Here is a 15,270-nt window from a genome sequence, read left to right on the forward strand (position 1 = left end):
GAACGCTTTACTCTAGCTAGATTCATTTATTACCTCTCCTTTAAAAATATCACATTTATCCCTAGCTTTATGCTTTCATTCCTTCCTAAAAATCCTCTCTTGAGAGTTTCCTCTGAACCAATTCAAATCCTACTTATTTCTAGGGCTCAGCTCAAATACCACACCTTCTTCATGAAGCTCTCTAATCACACCAGTCCTCAGAGAACTTTTGCTCTGTATTTTTATGATCTGTGTGTTTACATTATTTATATGGCACTTTAAAACACACCATCTTCTGTTGTTGCTTTTATATGCAATTACCTTCTCTCCTGAAAACATTTTACGAAGTGCTAACTCCCCATATGGACCATGGAGATACATATATAGCAGAAATTTAATAAATATTTTCTTGACTTTTATTTGAGAAGAAACACTAATTTAGAAGAGTGTTCCCCTTCCTCCTGGCTTTACAATCAGGGAAAAGAGTGCTAAGAGCAAAATGGATCAATTGCTACTTTTGGATTTAAGGAGAAAAGAGATCTTTAAAATAACTTATTTTTCTTCTATCACTAAATATCTTCTAAAAATCTATGTTCAGAAAGGAATTCTAGGGGTGCCTGGGTAGCTCAGTCAGTTAAGCGTCTGCCTTCGGCTCAGGTCATGATCTCAAGTCCCAGGATGGAGCTCCACACTGGGCTCCCTGCGAGCAGGGAGTCTGCTTCTCCCTCTGTTCCTCCCTCTGCTCATGCTTGTCATTGCTCTCTCAAATAAATAAATAAAATCTTAAAAAAAAAAAAAAAAAAAAAGGAATTCTCTATTATCAGAAGGGTTAGTAACTTTGACATGCTCTAAAAATATTAAATATGGAATGATCAACTCCCATATGACTTTTAACATTAATAATGATTCAAAATACTTTAAATGTACACATGGGTTTAACATATCTATCTATTGCCCATGTGTCTTATATACATGTTTTCCTAAAAGTATACCATCTTAGGTAGTTTAGAAGATAAACGCTGCATTTCTGGATTTTTGCTTGAAATATTATACAAAATGAGTGCTTAATTTTTATATGAAAAAACTAATCTTGCCTAAACTGACTCCATACACCGAGTTAGAGATCCTTGTAATATGCTCACATGATGCGCCGCACTGCTTCTCAGAGCACACAGAACAACAGTAACTACTGTGTAACAGTTTGATTAATGTCTAACTCTTCACTAGGCTATACTTTCCTTAGGGCAAAGACTTGTATTTTCTCTCCTATTTTCCTGGTGCCTCGCATGTGCCTAGCATACAACAGGCACTAAACAAAAATTTGTTATATGTATTAATGAACTATGGCAGATACCCATTTTGGGGGGGGGATTACTGGATGTGCAATATGTCATCTATACAACTGGTGAAGGGATGACAAAGGGTTTTGACTACTGCTCAATGCAGAGATAGAGGACACTGAAGAGATACAGATGAGAAGAAACATCATACGGCCTCAGGAAAAACATTCTGAGGGGTTAATGCAACATAGAGGTGAAAGCAGACTTCCAAAAGGACATAATTCCCATGACAAATAGATATGAAGTATCAATGTCACAGAATTTCCCTGGGACTCTTAATGGAGGCTTAGGATGAAAGGAGGCCTAACTACCTCCCCCCACCAACTACGCAGGATTGACAAAACAGCGCAGTGGGGAGGGAGATACGTACTGGGCGAATGTCTGCTGAGCTCCAGCTCTGGTCTCTCCAGGCTGCTCTGAAAGTCAGGAGGCAGCAGGGAAGCCACTCCCTCAGGATGGATCATCTCGTCCTCCGACTCAGCTGAAGCTTCTGCAAAGTACAGATTGGGTCGGGGCAGGGAGGGAGTGAAGGGCTAAGCATGTGGGAATATGTAGAGGAATGAAGGAGATCAGGCAAAGTCGCGGGACACAAAGTATATACTAAAAAGAGCACTGTACATAGAGAAAAACTCCCTGGGATTAAGATCTACCTCATTTAAAGGGTAGCTTAATTTACTTAGAACTCTTGCTGCTGGCAGGAATCCTCTTCTAACAGAGAGTTAAATTGTTTTCTTCCCTGACAAGAGGTAAATAAACAACTCACTTGGCCTAACTACCAAAGCAAGTAAGTAGCAGTTTCAGCCTATTCCTGAAATTGCCTAGTTAAACGGGCCTATCTACACAGTGACAGGAGTAACAATGAAAAACTCCTTGTGACACTCTGGGCTTACCTTCAAGTTCTGCAGCTTCTCGGGCTTCACGTTCCAGACGCTGCCTAAGTAGCTCCTGCTGCTTTTCCAGATACTGCTTTATGAAACTGTTCTGGCTCATTTCCTCGCCAATCTGTGTAGAAGACATGGAAAAAAGAAAAGTTGAGGAAAGCAAACCAGGGAAACGGAAGGAAGAAAATTCCTTGGAACAAAAGCTTCCTCCTTATATTTGAGCCCAAGAAAGATAATCAAAATGTTGGAAGGTCCTCTTCTAAGCTACTCTTGTTGAGACCAAAATAAAAAAATCTCATGATTCATAAAAGATGACAAAAAGAGGAACTGCACATAATTTCTTATTCTAAATATTCTGATCCCAACCAGCAATGCCCAAGTAACTTAAAATCAAAATTCCCATAAAATTATGCCTTTTAATCTAAAAATTTAATCTAAAATATTATCTAAATTTTCCTTCCCTTAGTAACAAGAACTGAAAAAATATTAGTTCATACTAGGTCATTTTTTTGTTGTTCCTTTCCAGGAATCATTTTGTCAAATATCTCCAAAATTCAAATGCAGTACTTAGAGTATGAAACCGAAAGATTAAGAAAAGGGATGTCTGTTCAACATTTAGACAGAGTTTTAACTCCGTTTTCTTTGGGTGGGAAGAAATGGTAATATTATACTTAAACTCCAGGAGTTTAATCTCTTTTCCCATTTCTTCCTGCAACGCAGACTTCCACAGCACTCTTCCGTCCTTCAGTTTTCTCTTTGCAAGCCCTCCTCCCAGAACCTTCTTGCCTAGTAAGTCCTACTAGAACTCCAAAAAAAAGGAAAAATATCTGAGTAAATACTATTTATGGTTTTAGTTATCTTTCCTAAGCATGGTAAAGGCTTATCTTCACCTAAAATAGAGATGAGTCTCCTCTTGGTATTCAATGGACACTGATGAAGTATAAGTTGCATGTATTAGAAAGCATATGCATTTGCTAGGAAAAATCCTAGATTAATGAAAGCAAAGCTTCAAAGACTAAAATGCAATGAATAAAAGGAATATAATCACAAACTGATTAACTTACGTAGTTTCTTAAGCTTATACTTAACTAAACATCTGTAAACCGACTAGACTATGATATAGCTTAATGAAGTGGTAACCAGGGAGTAGGAAGGCTCTCTTGTTTTTCCACAGTATCTTGGGACTTCATCTAGTACCAGAGCTGCACAACACAGCACTAACGAAGACCTGGATGCTTTCCTTTATGTATGTAACATACTATAATGAGGGGATTTTAAGAGCTGAAAAAAATCTTATGAGATCAAAATGTCTAAAAATCTTATTTTTTTAAACTGTGGGGGCGCCTGGGTGGCTCAGTGGGTTAAAGCCTCTGCCTTCGGCTCAGGTCATGATCCCAGCATCCTGGGATCGAGCCCCGCATCGGGCTCTCTGCTCTGCAGGGAGCCTGCTTCGTCTCTCTCTGCCTGCCTCTCTGCCTAATTGTGATCTCTGTCTGTCAAATAAATAAAATCTTAATAAATAAATAAATAAATAAATAAATAAATAAACTGTGGAATGACGACTTCTAAAGAAATCTTATGCTGAAACTCAATATATAAGAACAGATAAAAGTAGATCTAATTTAATTAAGAGGGGAGTGTGAACCCCTGTTCACTTGGGAAGAAAGTTATCTTCCCCAGGAAGCCCCCAAAAGCAGCTCTACAAAACCAAAGTCAAGCAATTATAAAACCATGGATTTAGTCCAAACTTTTCTCATATTGTACATAGGAACTTAGGAATCCAGGGCCTCTAAAGGTTAAGCTTCTTGCCCTAAGTAACAGAGGAATTAATGATATTTAGGAGGAAAAGCATAGTCAGTATTAGCACTAGAGATGGTGTTTAATTTCCAAAAGATTGAATTCTTCAAAAATCTATGTTAACATAAGAATTCTTCTTACAAGTATTTTCTTCCACTGCCCTACTGTCTACTTTATTTCTACATTAGAAGACATCCAACTATTCTTCCCAAATCAACAGCAAATAAATGACTTCAGATTCTTGTACTATACTTCATCAGTTGGAGCCACATCTTTCTGCACATACCACTGCAAGCATCAGAAATTAACTAATAGCTTTCCTAATTCAGTTCTTGAATTCTTTATTAGAATTCAGCTGTCCTGGTATGAGGAAATTTTCAACCCAGGAACTTAGGAAAATACTGGTGCGGATGTAAGCACCAAGTATACATCATTATGTCCTTCTATATGTCTGTGCATCCAAAAAAGCCCACCTTATCTAATAAACCTTTTTTCTTACCTGGGAATTTGGCTGGAATGCAGCATGGGGTGTTGAGTGTTTCTGTAAATTTTCTAGCATTAGAGCCTGGTACAGAGAAGGGCAAAAGTCAGAATCTAAGGGAATAAACCCCAGCCCTCCCCAATCTCTTCATTGAATGCAATGGCTAACCACACACACTTAACCTGTACTCCTTTTCCAGGGACCTAAAAGCCCTTTACTAATTCTCTTTCATCTTCAGAAGACCCTTTAAAAGTAGCCATGGTTACTGCTGCCAAAAGTACAAATGTAAAATGCAGGCACATAGAGAAAATCATTGACTTGGCTATGTAATAAAATCAGTGACAATGACAGAACCCGTACTACACTCTTTATTATCTTCTGTACTTCTTACTAATGCCCCTTCTAAATCTGGCCATTCAGGTAAAATGACTTCAAATACTCAAGTCAGCTTCAAATACAGGAAACCAACATGGGGCTACTGTGGTCTGATTGAGTTACTTGGTCAGTTACCCAGGACTAAATCTACTTGAATGAACTTGTATTGCTTCCAACAGAGTGGCACCTAGATTTATCAACTATATAAAAATTTCAACAAGGAGGCTACAGAACAAAACCACCACAGACTCTAAACTATGGCTGACCCAATCCACACACAAAACTGTCAGCTTCTGTAGAGGCAACGGTCTGTCAATTTAACCCTTGAGCCAACCCAAACCTAATCTACACTACAGGCCATGTATCCTAATTAACCCCAATTAAAACCAAGACATTTTCATCTTCCCTCCGTTTACACCGAATCTATACATACAAATCCACCTACTTCATGACGATCCCACTCTAAACTACTCAAATCGATTCAAAACCCCCAACATATACCAACCTGCCCCACCTCTCTCACCAATATTCACCAAACTCTTATCCGCCCAAATTGCTTCTGGATGCCCTATAAATTATACACCCCTCTATAACCGAGTCCCTTCAAATTAAGGTTTCTCTTCATCTCACCTACTAATCTAATCAGGTAGACATTTTACTCTATCCCAATCCTATTCTTCCGGACACCAACACCGACCCCAACCCCATTAACTCCTCCGCCCAACTATACCCCTAACTCCGACCCAGCCCAATTCGCCCCCCTCAGGCCAGCAACGCCGGTGGTAGTAGTGGGATTTAACTCCTTCTGCAGCGCATGCGCCGAAACCACAGACACAAACAAGGAGGGGGTGGGGGAAGGAGGAAGGAGCTTAAGACACTCCGGGAGAGTAGCGCGCACCCTCCCATTTTGGGCTCGCGCCGCTGCCGTTAAGGCGGGAACCGGCGCTATCTCTATTCCAGCGCGAGCCTCACCAACCACCGTGCGCGCGGATCCGGAGGCTCGCGCTGGCGGCCTGAGCTCGCTCGCGCGGAGCCCGGACACTGCGCCTGCGCCGCGGCAGAGACTCGTCTCTACCGGGTCCGCTCCCCTCCGACACCCCGGCAGCGCCGACTTCTCACCCCTTTGAGCCGCTTGACCAGGGCACTCTTCTGCCCGCTCTTCGCTAGGCCTCGCTGCTCCAGTGCGGCCTTCAGGTCGGTCACCCGCAGCGCCTGAAGAGGCTTCCCGTCCAGAGTCACCTCCTCCAGCTCCGCCATCTTGCGTGAGGTACTCGGGTCCGTCCCGACGGCTTCGGGCATCTTCGGTAATTTCCGCCAACGCCCTTCGAACGTACCGAGCTGACCCCGCCCACTGCCATAGTCAACCCCTCGATTACCACTCAGAACTCCCCGGGTTCCTCCGGAACTGCTCGGGTATTTCCGTCTCTACATCGGCACCAATCAGTTCTTTCCCTCCTCCCAGCCACTTCCCCCTCCCTCCCTCTGCTTGCAGAGCTCGGTTATTTTCGTCTTACCGAGGCTGTGAATCGAATGTACTCGGAAGCCGTCGACTCTGGCATAACCAAAATCGGAGTTACTCGGCCATCTCCGAACCTAAGGCTGAGACGCTGAGGAGCTTGGGTGTTTGGGGCTGGTCCGGGACCGGAAGTGCGTGGGCTGCCGGGCTGGCCGTGTTTAGGGTTTTCAGGAAACATGGAAGCACGGGCGACAGTTGGAGTTTAAGCACTTTTGTGACGGTCTTCGGGTGCCCTGTGAGAGGAAAGGGGAGGTAAGCGGGGTAGAAGTCTCTGTCTAGGCTGGGTCAGACTCGGTGTTTGCGGGTTACGCTAGTAGGGCACACTACCCGCTCTGCTACCGATCCCCCTGCCGCCTCCCAATCGCTGAGTCCCCGCCACTCCCATCTAAGACTACGTTGCTCTTTGGGTCCTTGGAATGCCAGGCTCTGTGGCCTCCAAAGTGGGCAAGTGGCAGCACCGTGTTTTGGGGCCCAAACTGTGAACTGATTCATATTCTTTGAACTTGAGTTTGCTGTGGAGGCCGTGTCGCAAGACCCGACGAAAGTTTTTTCTTACCCGAGTAAGAATAAAGTTCCTTAGGAGGAATTGCTGTGAAGAAGGCGATCTCCTTGGACTGTTTGTGTACTGGACTGATGTTGATTGCTTAGGGGTTCTTTTCTTTGTTACTACAAATACTCCCAACTTTCAGCAGAGGAAACGCAGACACAATAGGTTATTGATAAGTAGTTTAAGGTTTTCATTGTTAGAAATTCAAACTGTGGAACTCGAAACCTATTCAAGTTAACTGACCTTCTGTTTGCATTACTGATGCAAATCAATGGCAGGGCACCACTGGGTATTTTGCATTAAACCTTGAAAATGTGCAAAGACATCAGTTGTTACACATCTACTGCAGTGTAACACTTACTAGACTCCTAAGCCACCAAACCGACTAGACTTCAGTCTTGAATAAACATGTGGCTTCTGTTTTTTCTTACTGTGTTATCTTCTTTGGGATGAGGCACACTCACTCTGCTCTTAATTTTTCGTGGTGCTTTATTGGAAATATAAGGAAGAAATGGATGTTAGGAAGTTCTGGGCATAATTCAGAGGCTATATGCACATTACAAAGAAGGCTTTTTCATCATATGTGATTTTTTTTTTCTTTTCTCACCATTGATAGCTCTGGATGATTAGCATCTATGCCCAGACCATCTGCATGTACTAGATTTTAAAATGTGTACCTTTTTTCATCTTAAGGAAGGTGAGATGCACTAACATTAATCGTTTTTTCTTCGCTCACCCTGGAATACAGAAGTAGGCCAGGGAGAATGAGCAAGAAATATGTTGGTTATTTTTAGGTTTCTTATAAGAATAATGGAGAGAAGAAGGGGTTGGGGAAGGTGATGGGTCTGAAAAAGAGGGAGGTTGGCAAGTATGAAATGAAGTTATTCTTGAGTGACTTCTCTGAGGTAATCGGATAATAATCTATATGAATTACCCTTTTGTTTTCCTGTAGGCTGAATTGTTGAAAAGTAATTTTATCTGTAGATGCTGGTTTTGATAAGATTTCTTGTTGGGAAGTTGTATTTTGGTTACTCTAGAGAGTATATAACAGTGCTTTTATGTTTCAGGATGCCACTGGAATCATCTTCCTCTTCAGTACCACTATCCCTCCCTTCTCCCCTACCCCCAGTACCAGACGGTATTACTAACTCTTCCCCTCCCCCAATGTCTTACATCACTTCCCAGGAGATGAAGTGTATTCTTCACTGGTTTGCCAGTTGGTCAGGTCCACAGCGTGAACGTTTCCTACAGGACCTGGTAGCTAAGGCAGTGCCAGGAAAATTACAGCCACTGCTGGAAGGGCTGGAGCAGCTTAGTGTGTCTGGAGCAAACCGACCACCTTGTATCTTTGAGTGCCAGCTACGACTTTGGGATCAGTGGTTTCGAGGTTGGGCTGAGCAGGAGCGCAATGAATTTGTCAGGCAGCTAGAGGTCAGTGAGCCAGACTTCGTGGCGAAGTTTTACCAGGCAGTGGCTGCTACGGCTGGTAAAGACTGATGGGCATTAAAGTCAAGAAGATAATCACAGCTGATAGAACTGCAACTTCACTGCGAGATCTTCAGATGTGTCACTTAAAGGCCTAGGAATGGTATCCTGATCCGCTGACTGAACTTTCTGACCAGTACAGGCTTGATTATTTCTTTGGAGGATGAAGGGGCAGAGGGAGTGGGAGAGAGAGAATCTTAAGCAGGCTCCAGGCCCAGCACGGAGCCCAACACGAGGCTTGATCTCACAGCCCTGAGATCATGACCTGAGCCCAAATCAAGAGTTGGACGCTTAAGGGACTGAGTCACCCAGGCGCCCCAAGGCTTGCTTATTCAGCATTAACAGCCTATCAGCTGGACTGCTCATATGAATGTTTTCCATCTAAGTCAATCCAGATCAGCAGTCTGCCTCCTAGCTTGTTCCTTTCTACATGTCACACCCTCAAGAATTCCATGGCTTCTTTTGCAAGTATAACCAGAAGGAACCTACACATTGTAACTCAAGTGTATTGCTGGCCCATGGGGCTATAAAGTAGAGCCTTCCTATTCCAGAAACAGAGAGAAGGACTATTAAAAAAAGGTCATGTTTTTGTAGATTAACTGGATTCACATGGCTGGTTTCACTGCCCTTATCAGATTCTGGCATAATTATGTTGACATCCCAACTATTAGCTTTCCTAGTAATAATTTTGTAAGATTATGGAAAAATCAGGAAAGGGATATCATTCGTTACTCCTTCCCCACACTGATGTTTATTTGAATCTAAATAGCAATGATTTTTCCTAAAGCATATGTGATATTCTTGGAGCTGATAACAGATTTCCTATTCTGTAAGTTTGCTTGTGAAACAAAAACAAGTGACACTCTTCATAGGTTGAAGGGTTTATTTTTTGTATCAGAATAAAGAATGAATCTTCAGAACCATGTCTCTCGCTTTTTTTTTTTTTTCATTACAAGGCTAGTACAGAGGTGATAGCTAAAGAAAGAGGCATTTTGAGAAAAGTAGAACTGAAGTGTAGACTTGCCATCCAGTTGTCTTCCAAGAAATAATCTTCCATATCTATCCTGTTACTCTCTTGGTAACATCACACCTCCCTCATTCCTGTAACTGGGCCCCTTGTATCTTGGAGCTCTGGTGAACTGTAAGGGCCAGATGGTGCCACCAGAAGAGTAGCTCGTTTCTGATAGGCCATGGTTCCCAGTGCACCCACCAGGATAAGCAGTGTTAGGCAGAGTCCTGTGGACAGTGCTAGATGGGTCACAGAGGGTTTATGGTCCAAGGTAACCAGCAACCTAGGAACACAGAAGTAACGTTTGTCTTGGAATAATGCCTAGGCTTATGGGTGAAGGACTTCACCTTTATCCTAATACGCAGAGCTCATGAAAGCCTGCCTCTTCCAATCAGTAAGCTACAAAGGAAGTCAGGAATATAGAACCTGAAAGTAGGAAAAAGACCAAGGTCTGAGCCTCCCAGCAACTTAAGTTATTGGAAGGAGACCTAACTTGGCAGTGAGGGGAAGTTTAAGGGAAGAGTTAGACTATGGTGTTTGGGTGACTGGACATGGTGCCCCAGTAGTACTTAAGGGAGGAAGAGGACTAGGATCCCTATGTCCTAGACTTGGAGAAGTCCAATGATTATGGAGGGAAAGGTGTCCCATAGTGACAGACCTGAGGTGATCATATTAGTTGTCTTCCGAAATAACCCTAAGACTACATATGAGTGAGAGCTTAATGCAATTTCCAACATCTGGACTCCAGAAATTTGAAAGAAAACTACTTAGGATATTCTCTTACTTGATGTGTCTTGTGGTAAAGCTGGCTCCTCCATAATGTACTTCTAGGGGCTTCTGCTGGAGAGTGAGGGTCAGGTGTCTGTGCAGCATACCAACCGAAGGCCCTTGGCAGCCAGGGGACTTGCCCATGTACACAGTGAACACCAGACTGGTGGTAATGGAGGGGCTGTGGAAATAGCACCTATAGGGACATTTGGATCTTTTTAAGGGAGGAGGAATCCCTGGAAGAGTATATCTCCTGAAGCAGGTGCAGGCTTAGGAGTGGGACAAAGTGTTCAGAGGAATGTTGTGAAGTAACCCACTTAAGCTGTTCCTGTGGCCCACTGTATAACTCTCAGCCTGAACTGTCCCTTTACCTGCTGGTGTTGCCTCTGCTCACCAGAGCCTGAAGTACTGCTTCGGTCAGCCCATCCAGCTCTTCCTTCCCCACCGAGGGGCCTGGGGGCCCAGCTAATTGTAAAGACAGCTGGAATAACAGGTCTTGAGGCGGAAGACTCACAGGTGGGGAAGTAACAGCACCCGTACCTTTGAAAGTTTGACAAAGCCGACCCCGGGGACAGAAGAGAAGACCGGAGTACCCAGGTATCTGCAACGAAATACATGGCAGGATGTATTTAGGACCTCAGTTGCTTGCTCAGGCCCCCCTTCTATGGAAAAAGTACGATCTAGATCGGGGTCATGGACTCAGTGGGCACTTAGTAAAAAATGAAAGAACATTGGAAGAGGTTGGATAGTACTGCTTGCTATATGAGCACTTTTAGACTTCCTTTTGCCAATGCACTATGTGGTTTTTTGCTTATGATACCCACCTGAATAGCCTTTCCGGGAAGGCATTGGACCCAGGCTGTCCCCTCAGCCCGCACCTCATACACTCCTCTCTCTGTGCATTGGTGTAAGTAGCAGCGGCCCGTGAGCTCTGCTTCCATCGGATGTGGGATCTCAGACGGATGCCTGGTCTCATCCTCATGGAGCAAGTGTGAAGTGAGGTTGGCGAGGAAGCAACGACTCTGGGAATGGTAAATTTCCCCGTGGGGGTTCTCTGCCCCGGGTGGGAACCCGTTTTCCTTCTTCCAGCATTCGCTCTGAGGGGCGGGACAGGAGGCAGAAAAGTGTTTGCCGAAATGCCTTAGGAATTGACTCTGCTCTGGGCCAGCTCCATTCCTTTCCTTTCTATTCTCTAGTCATCTCACCCCATTGGCCAAGGGCTTGTACATGCGGCAGCCTTCCAGCATGGGGTCGGAGGAGCAGCTTCCCTTATCCAGATGCAGATAGTGGCAGCCCAGCCCACTGCGTGGAAGGGAGGGCAGCTGACTACTAGGGTCCCCAACAGCCGTATCACCCCCCAACCACACAGCACGCCTACCTGCCAGTGCAGAAGAAGTCTGAGGAGCCAGCCCCACATGTAGTCACCAGGCCAAATTCCAGGCCAGATCCTGCTGGAGAGATAGGAAGAGAAAGAGCCCTCCAAACAAAAGAAGCCCCCAAGTGTCCCTCAGCTCGAGCTGTGCTCATGGCTTCAGTGACATCTCAGTGGCAGAAAATCCCCCCCCAAACTCTCACTGCCCCCACGGTGCTCTGCCAGTCTTCCCTGTTCTCACCCTGGCCCCACGGCAGCTCCTCTGCCACACTGTGATTGACTTGGTACCAGCCGGAGTCTTCGAAGGCAGCAAGAGTGATGGGATCCAGTCGAGTGCGCCGGGCACCATCAAAGGTAGCAGTCATGATAGAACCCTGGAGCAGTCGGGCCTCCCAGTGTGAAGACAGAGGGCCCTAGGAAGGAGGGAGCTGGTTGCCACCAGACCATTCCCTCTTCCTTCCAGCACCACCAGGCGTCCTGTTCCCACCTCTTCTTCCAAAGGAACCCCTGGTGAAGTCCCTGGCACTCCCAAGTGTCTGGCCAGGCTGTGGCTAACAGCTGGGGTGGTAAGAAGCAGTTGTCCCCACTCATCTCTCCTTGTCACTTGTTGCCTTGTAGAACAGTTCTCTCTAACTGAGCACAGAAGGGGAAGAAGGCAATATGAGGTGAGGAATGCTTAGGAAGAGGGGAGCAGAACTGGGAGGAAGGCATGGGTGGGGGGCTAGTGATCCCCTCTCGTTGACATCATGGGAAAGCTTGCCCTCATTCCTCCCATTTACCACTGGGTCCTGAGGGACAATCCCGCCACTTCTTGAAGAGCTGTCCTGAGAAACCCAGAGCATGGAGCAATTCATGGAGAGTGACCTGAGGACAAATGACCGCAGGATGAGGGAGACCGGGGGTGGAGCAGGTTGACCTGCCACTGGATAGTTCCTCTGCCCAGTCAGCTCTTCCTAGAGTTGAGGCACCTTCTCCTCCATCCTTAATAGATTCTTTCATTCGTGGGAAGCTGAATGACGTGCCCCCTCTCCCCAACCTGTTTGCGCCTTCCTACTTATCATGCAGCAGTCACCGTGACAATGTCACTATGGCTGAGGCTGGGGCTGGAGAGATGCTGGGCACAGTAGATGATGGTACCAGCAAGGGGTCTGTCTTCCGAGTCCAGCTGGCAGCAGGCAGCGTAGGCTATGACAGAGGGCTGTGGATGGGCCAGGAGAAGGTCAGAGGTGGAAAGCAGGGAAGTGGGGGAACACAAAAGCACTCTTCCTGAAAATGGACACCCAGGGAACCCAGCAGGGATAGCTCCAGGGGATGGCTTTGAAGGGGCTTAGCTCCCACCCAAACTTCATCAACATGACCAAGTCACCTCAAATAATCACAAGTTAATAAAAGCTGCCTTTGTGCTCTCTCCCCCTTCCCATGATATTTAAAATTAAGAGAGGCAGAACAAGTAAAAGGATTTGATTTGAGTCTCACCTCTCCACGGCACTTGGAAGTGTGGGCCACCCACACATACAGGAGAAAATCTGTGTCTTGGACCCCGGGTCCATCTGGCTGGACCAGTTGTGGGGGACCGTGCTCGGGCCACAATGCGTAACCACGGAGATGGGCATCTGGGATCTGTCCAGAAGTGAAATGTTGCATCTAGCTTAGCAGATGAGGACAGCAGGAAACTGGGAGTGAGGAGCAGGCAGTCTTTATCAGAATAGGGACTCCTGCCATCCCTCCCACCCCCAGGTCTCTGATTTGATAAACTGCCAGGAGAAGGGGCTCAGGAAGTTACTTTTGTTAGGAAGCACATTAAGTAATTTTGATGTTAATAGTCTTGGAGAAGTCTAGGCAGGCTAGAGATCTTTGGATTCCCAAATCTGAGAAATTGCTCTCACCTTTGCCCCCAGGCAACTCTCTCCTTGGTACCCTGGGTTCAAGAGGCTGCACCTGCCAAGCGTGAGTATCTGTAGGTGAGCTGGAGCCATCTTTGGGTACCCTGAAGAGGTCGTATATACATTCTCGACACCACGAACTCACCTGTGGTAGTTTGGGGCATCTGGGTCCCCCCAAACAGCGTGGCAGTACTGTGCGGGGTCTCGACTCAGAAGCAGAGGGCCTTGCACTGGAGGGACTTAAAAAGAGTGGTCAGTTTCACCTCAACATCTTAGAGTTCCTTTCCTCTAGTCATCTTCCTCCCTTACCCTCTGCTCCCCAGCCCACCCTGTTGCCTCCCCACTCACCTGTGAGCATCCCCTGGAGCTGCTGAGCAGCCTGTCTGGCTGCGGCCAGGGCCAGGGCTCGTGGTCCTCCTCTCATTCTGGCTCCCTCCGGCTCCCAGGCTCCATCTGATACAGGGTCTCTGATAGAGTAGGTTCGAATTCGTAGGGGCTGAAGCTCACGGGAGCCAGACAGGGCGAGGGCGGAAAAGCGGAAGCTGGGTGCAGGTTGGGAGAGATGGGGCCTGAGAAGTGTCACAGACTTCTGCGTCTCATCATGTAGGCATCTGCTCACAGCCGTCCCCACCACCAGCAGCAGCAGGAACATTTTGCAAGTGTTTCTCCTTTACCTGGCCAGGATCCTGTCTTCTGCTCCTCTCTTCCCTGCCTCACTGACTTCCCGCTTCCCCCTCTCTACTCTCTCTCCATACCCCTCCACACCTCTCTCACTTAGCTTTTCAAGATTTGAGTGTGTTGTTGACGAAATCCACATCCGCAGTTCCCACCAGGAGGTTGGATGTGAAGAAGGGCCAAAGCTGCCACCCCCAGGGGGTGCTTGAGGTGGGGAGCCGTGTGTGTGTGTGTGTGTGTGTGTGTGTGTGTGTGTGTGTGTGTGTGAGAGAGAGAGAGAGAGAGAGAGAGATGGCAGGGGTGGGGAAGGCAGTGTTATTACTTAAGGCCTCAGCTGATCTTTCCAGGGAGGAGACTGCCTCATTCAGGAATCTCTCATCCTAGTTGCCCTCCTTCTGAGTAGATAACCTTGGAACCTCCCCAGAACTACAAAATCAGTGTTAATGTAACGGTGTTCATGGGGACACTCTGTGCTTCATAGATGCTTACTTATCTTATTGGAGATGGGCAAACGAGGCTTCTGCACATCCCTGGGCCTGCTCTCAGAGCTGGGTGGACTCTAACTAAACTGCAAGGCTTTCATGCACCTCTCCTACCTACGCAGGGCACTTAGTAGGTGCTCAGGAAATACACTTTGGCTGACTGACCCCTCCTAGGAAAAGCTGTTGTGTTAGCTCCATGAAGCTTCACAGAGCCACATATGGTCATGCTGGAAGGGAAAGTCACCTCTTAAAATGGATGTTAATAGAATGTGCTCAAGGATGTTCTCACCCAGCTCTTGGAACTCCCTGTTTTCTCTGTTCATGCTGTGTTTTCACATCCTGTTTCCCCTGTCTGGATACACTCCTCCTTCCCTGCCCACCTGGCCAATTCCTACCTTCCCTATAATTACGCTGGGAAGCCTTTTGTGCTTAACACCTTCTGCCCAAATTCCACACTTGGAGGGGGAAGGGAGCCCACTTCACAGGAGGGGCATCTCCTCCCCTCTCTTGCAATGATCACTGGCTTAGTGGCTTTCCCTTCCTTCCGGTCCCTCACTCCTTCCAGGTAAGCCTGCTTCCCAGCTGACTTGGTAGCTGCAGTGCTCAGCACTGTCCCCAGGGCCTAGTCTTCAGTTTGTGGATGAAGGAACAGAACCTAACCCCATTGCTTAACTTTTGAA

The 15,270-nt window shown here is 46.3% G+C and overlaps 3 protein-coding genes across 4 annotated transcripts in view; 1 reads left to right on the plus strand and 2 right to left on the minus strand.

Annotated features, from left to right (window-relative positions):
• ACIN1 (apoptotic chromatin condensation inducer 1) overlaps positions 1 to 6,284 on the minus strand; it is a 34,062-nt gene extending 27,778 nt beyond the window's left edge. Inside the window, 4 exon segments of the mRNA XM_032343823.1 lie at positions 1,690 to 1,809; positions 2,210 to 2,321; positions 4,497 to 4,562; positions 5,973 to 6,284. Of these exon segments, the coding sequence (XP_032199714.1) occupies positions 1,690 to 1,809; positions 2,210 to 2,321; positions 4,497 to 4,562; positions 5,973 to 6,284 (610 nt within the window).
• C5H14orf119 (chromosome 5 C14orf119 homolog) lies at positions 6,076 to 9,321 on the plus strand. 2 transcript variants are annotated; one of them, XM_032343831.1, is made up of 2 exons: positions 6,076 to 6,157; positions 7,984 to 9,321. In XM_032343831.1, exon 2 carries the CDS (start codon positions 7,985 to 7,987, stop codon positions 8,411 to 8,413), a length of 429 nt encoding a protein of 142 aa, XP_032199722.1. In that variant the 5' UTR covers positions 6,076 to 6,157; position 7,984; the 3' UTR covers positions 8,414 to 9,321. The 2 variants fall into 2 exon arrangements, with proteins under 2 accessions (XP_032199722.1, XP_032199721.1); XM_032343830.1 differs by lacking the exon at positions 6,076 to 6,157 and adding an exon at positions 6,239 to 6,621.
• Positions 9,285 to 14,388, minus strand: LMLN2 (leishmanolysin like peptidase 2). The gene is made up of 14 exons (XM_032343827.1): positions 13,782 to 14,388; positions 13,579 to 13,672; positions 13,437 to 13,488; positions 13,027 to 13,170; positions 12,623 to 12,748; positions 12,330 to 12,414; positions 12,038 to 12,183; positions 11,792 to 11,963; positions 11,557 to 11,629; positions 11,384 to 11,480; positions 11,003 to 11,275; positions 10,550 to 10,779; positions 10,195 to 10,374; positions 9,285 to 9,693 (listed from the first exon to the last, which is right to left on the minus strand). The coding sequence occupies exons 1-14, from the start codon at positions 14,083 to 14,085 to the stop codon at positions 9,486 to 9,488; spliced, it is 2,184 nt and encodes a 727-aa protein (XP_032199718.1). The 5' UTR covers positions 14,086 to 14,388; the 3' UTR covers positions 9,285 to 9,485.
• Between the last annotated feature and the right edge of the window lie 882 nt (positions 14,389 to 15,270).

The sequence above is a fragment of the Mustela erminea genome, chromosome 5 (genome assembly GCF_009829155.1).
Source record: "Mustela erminea isolate mMusErm1 chromosome 5, mMusErm1.Pri, whole genome shotgun sequence".
In the NCBI taxonomy this organism is placed as follows: Eukaryota; Metazoa; Chordata; class Mammalia; order Carnivora; family Mustelidae; genus Mustela; species Mustela erminea.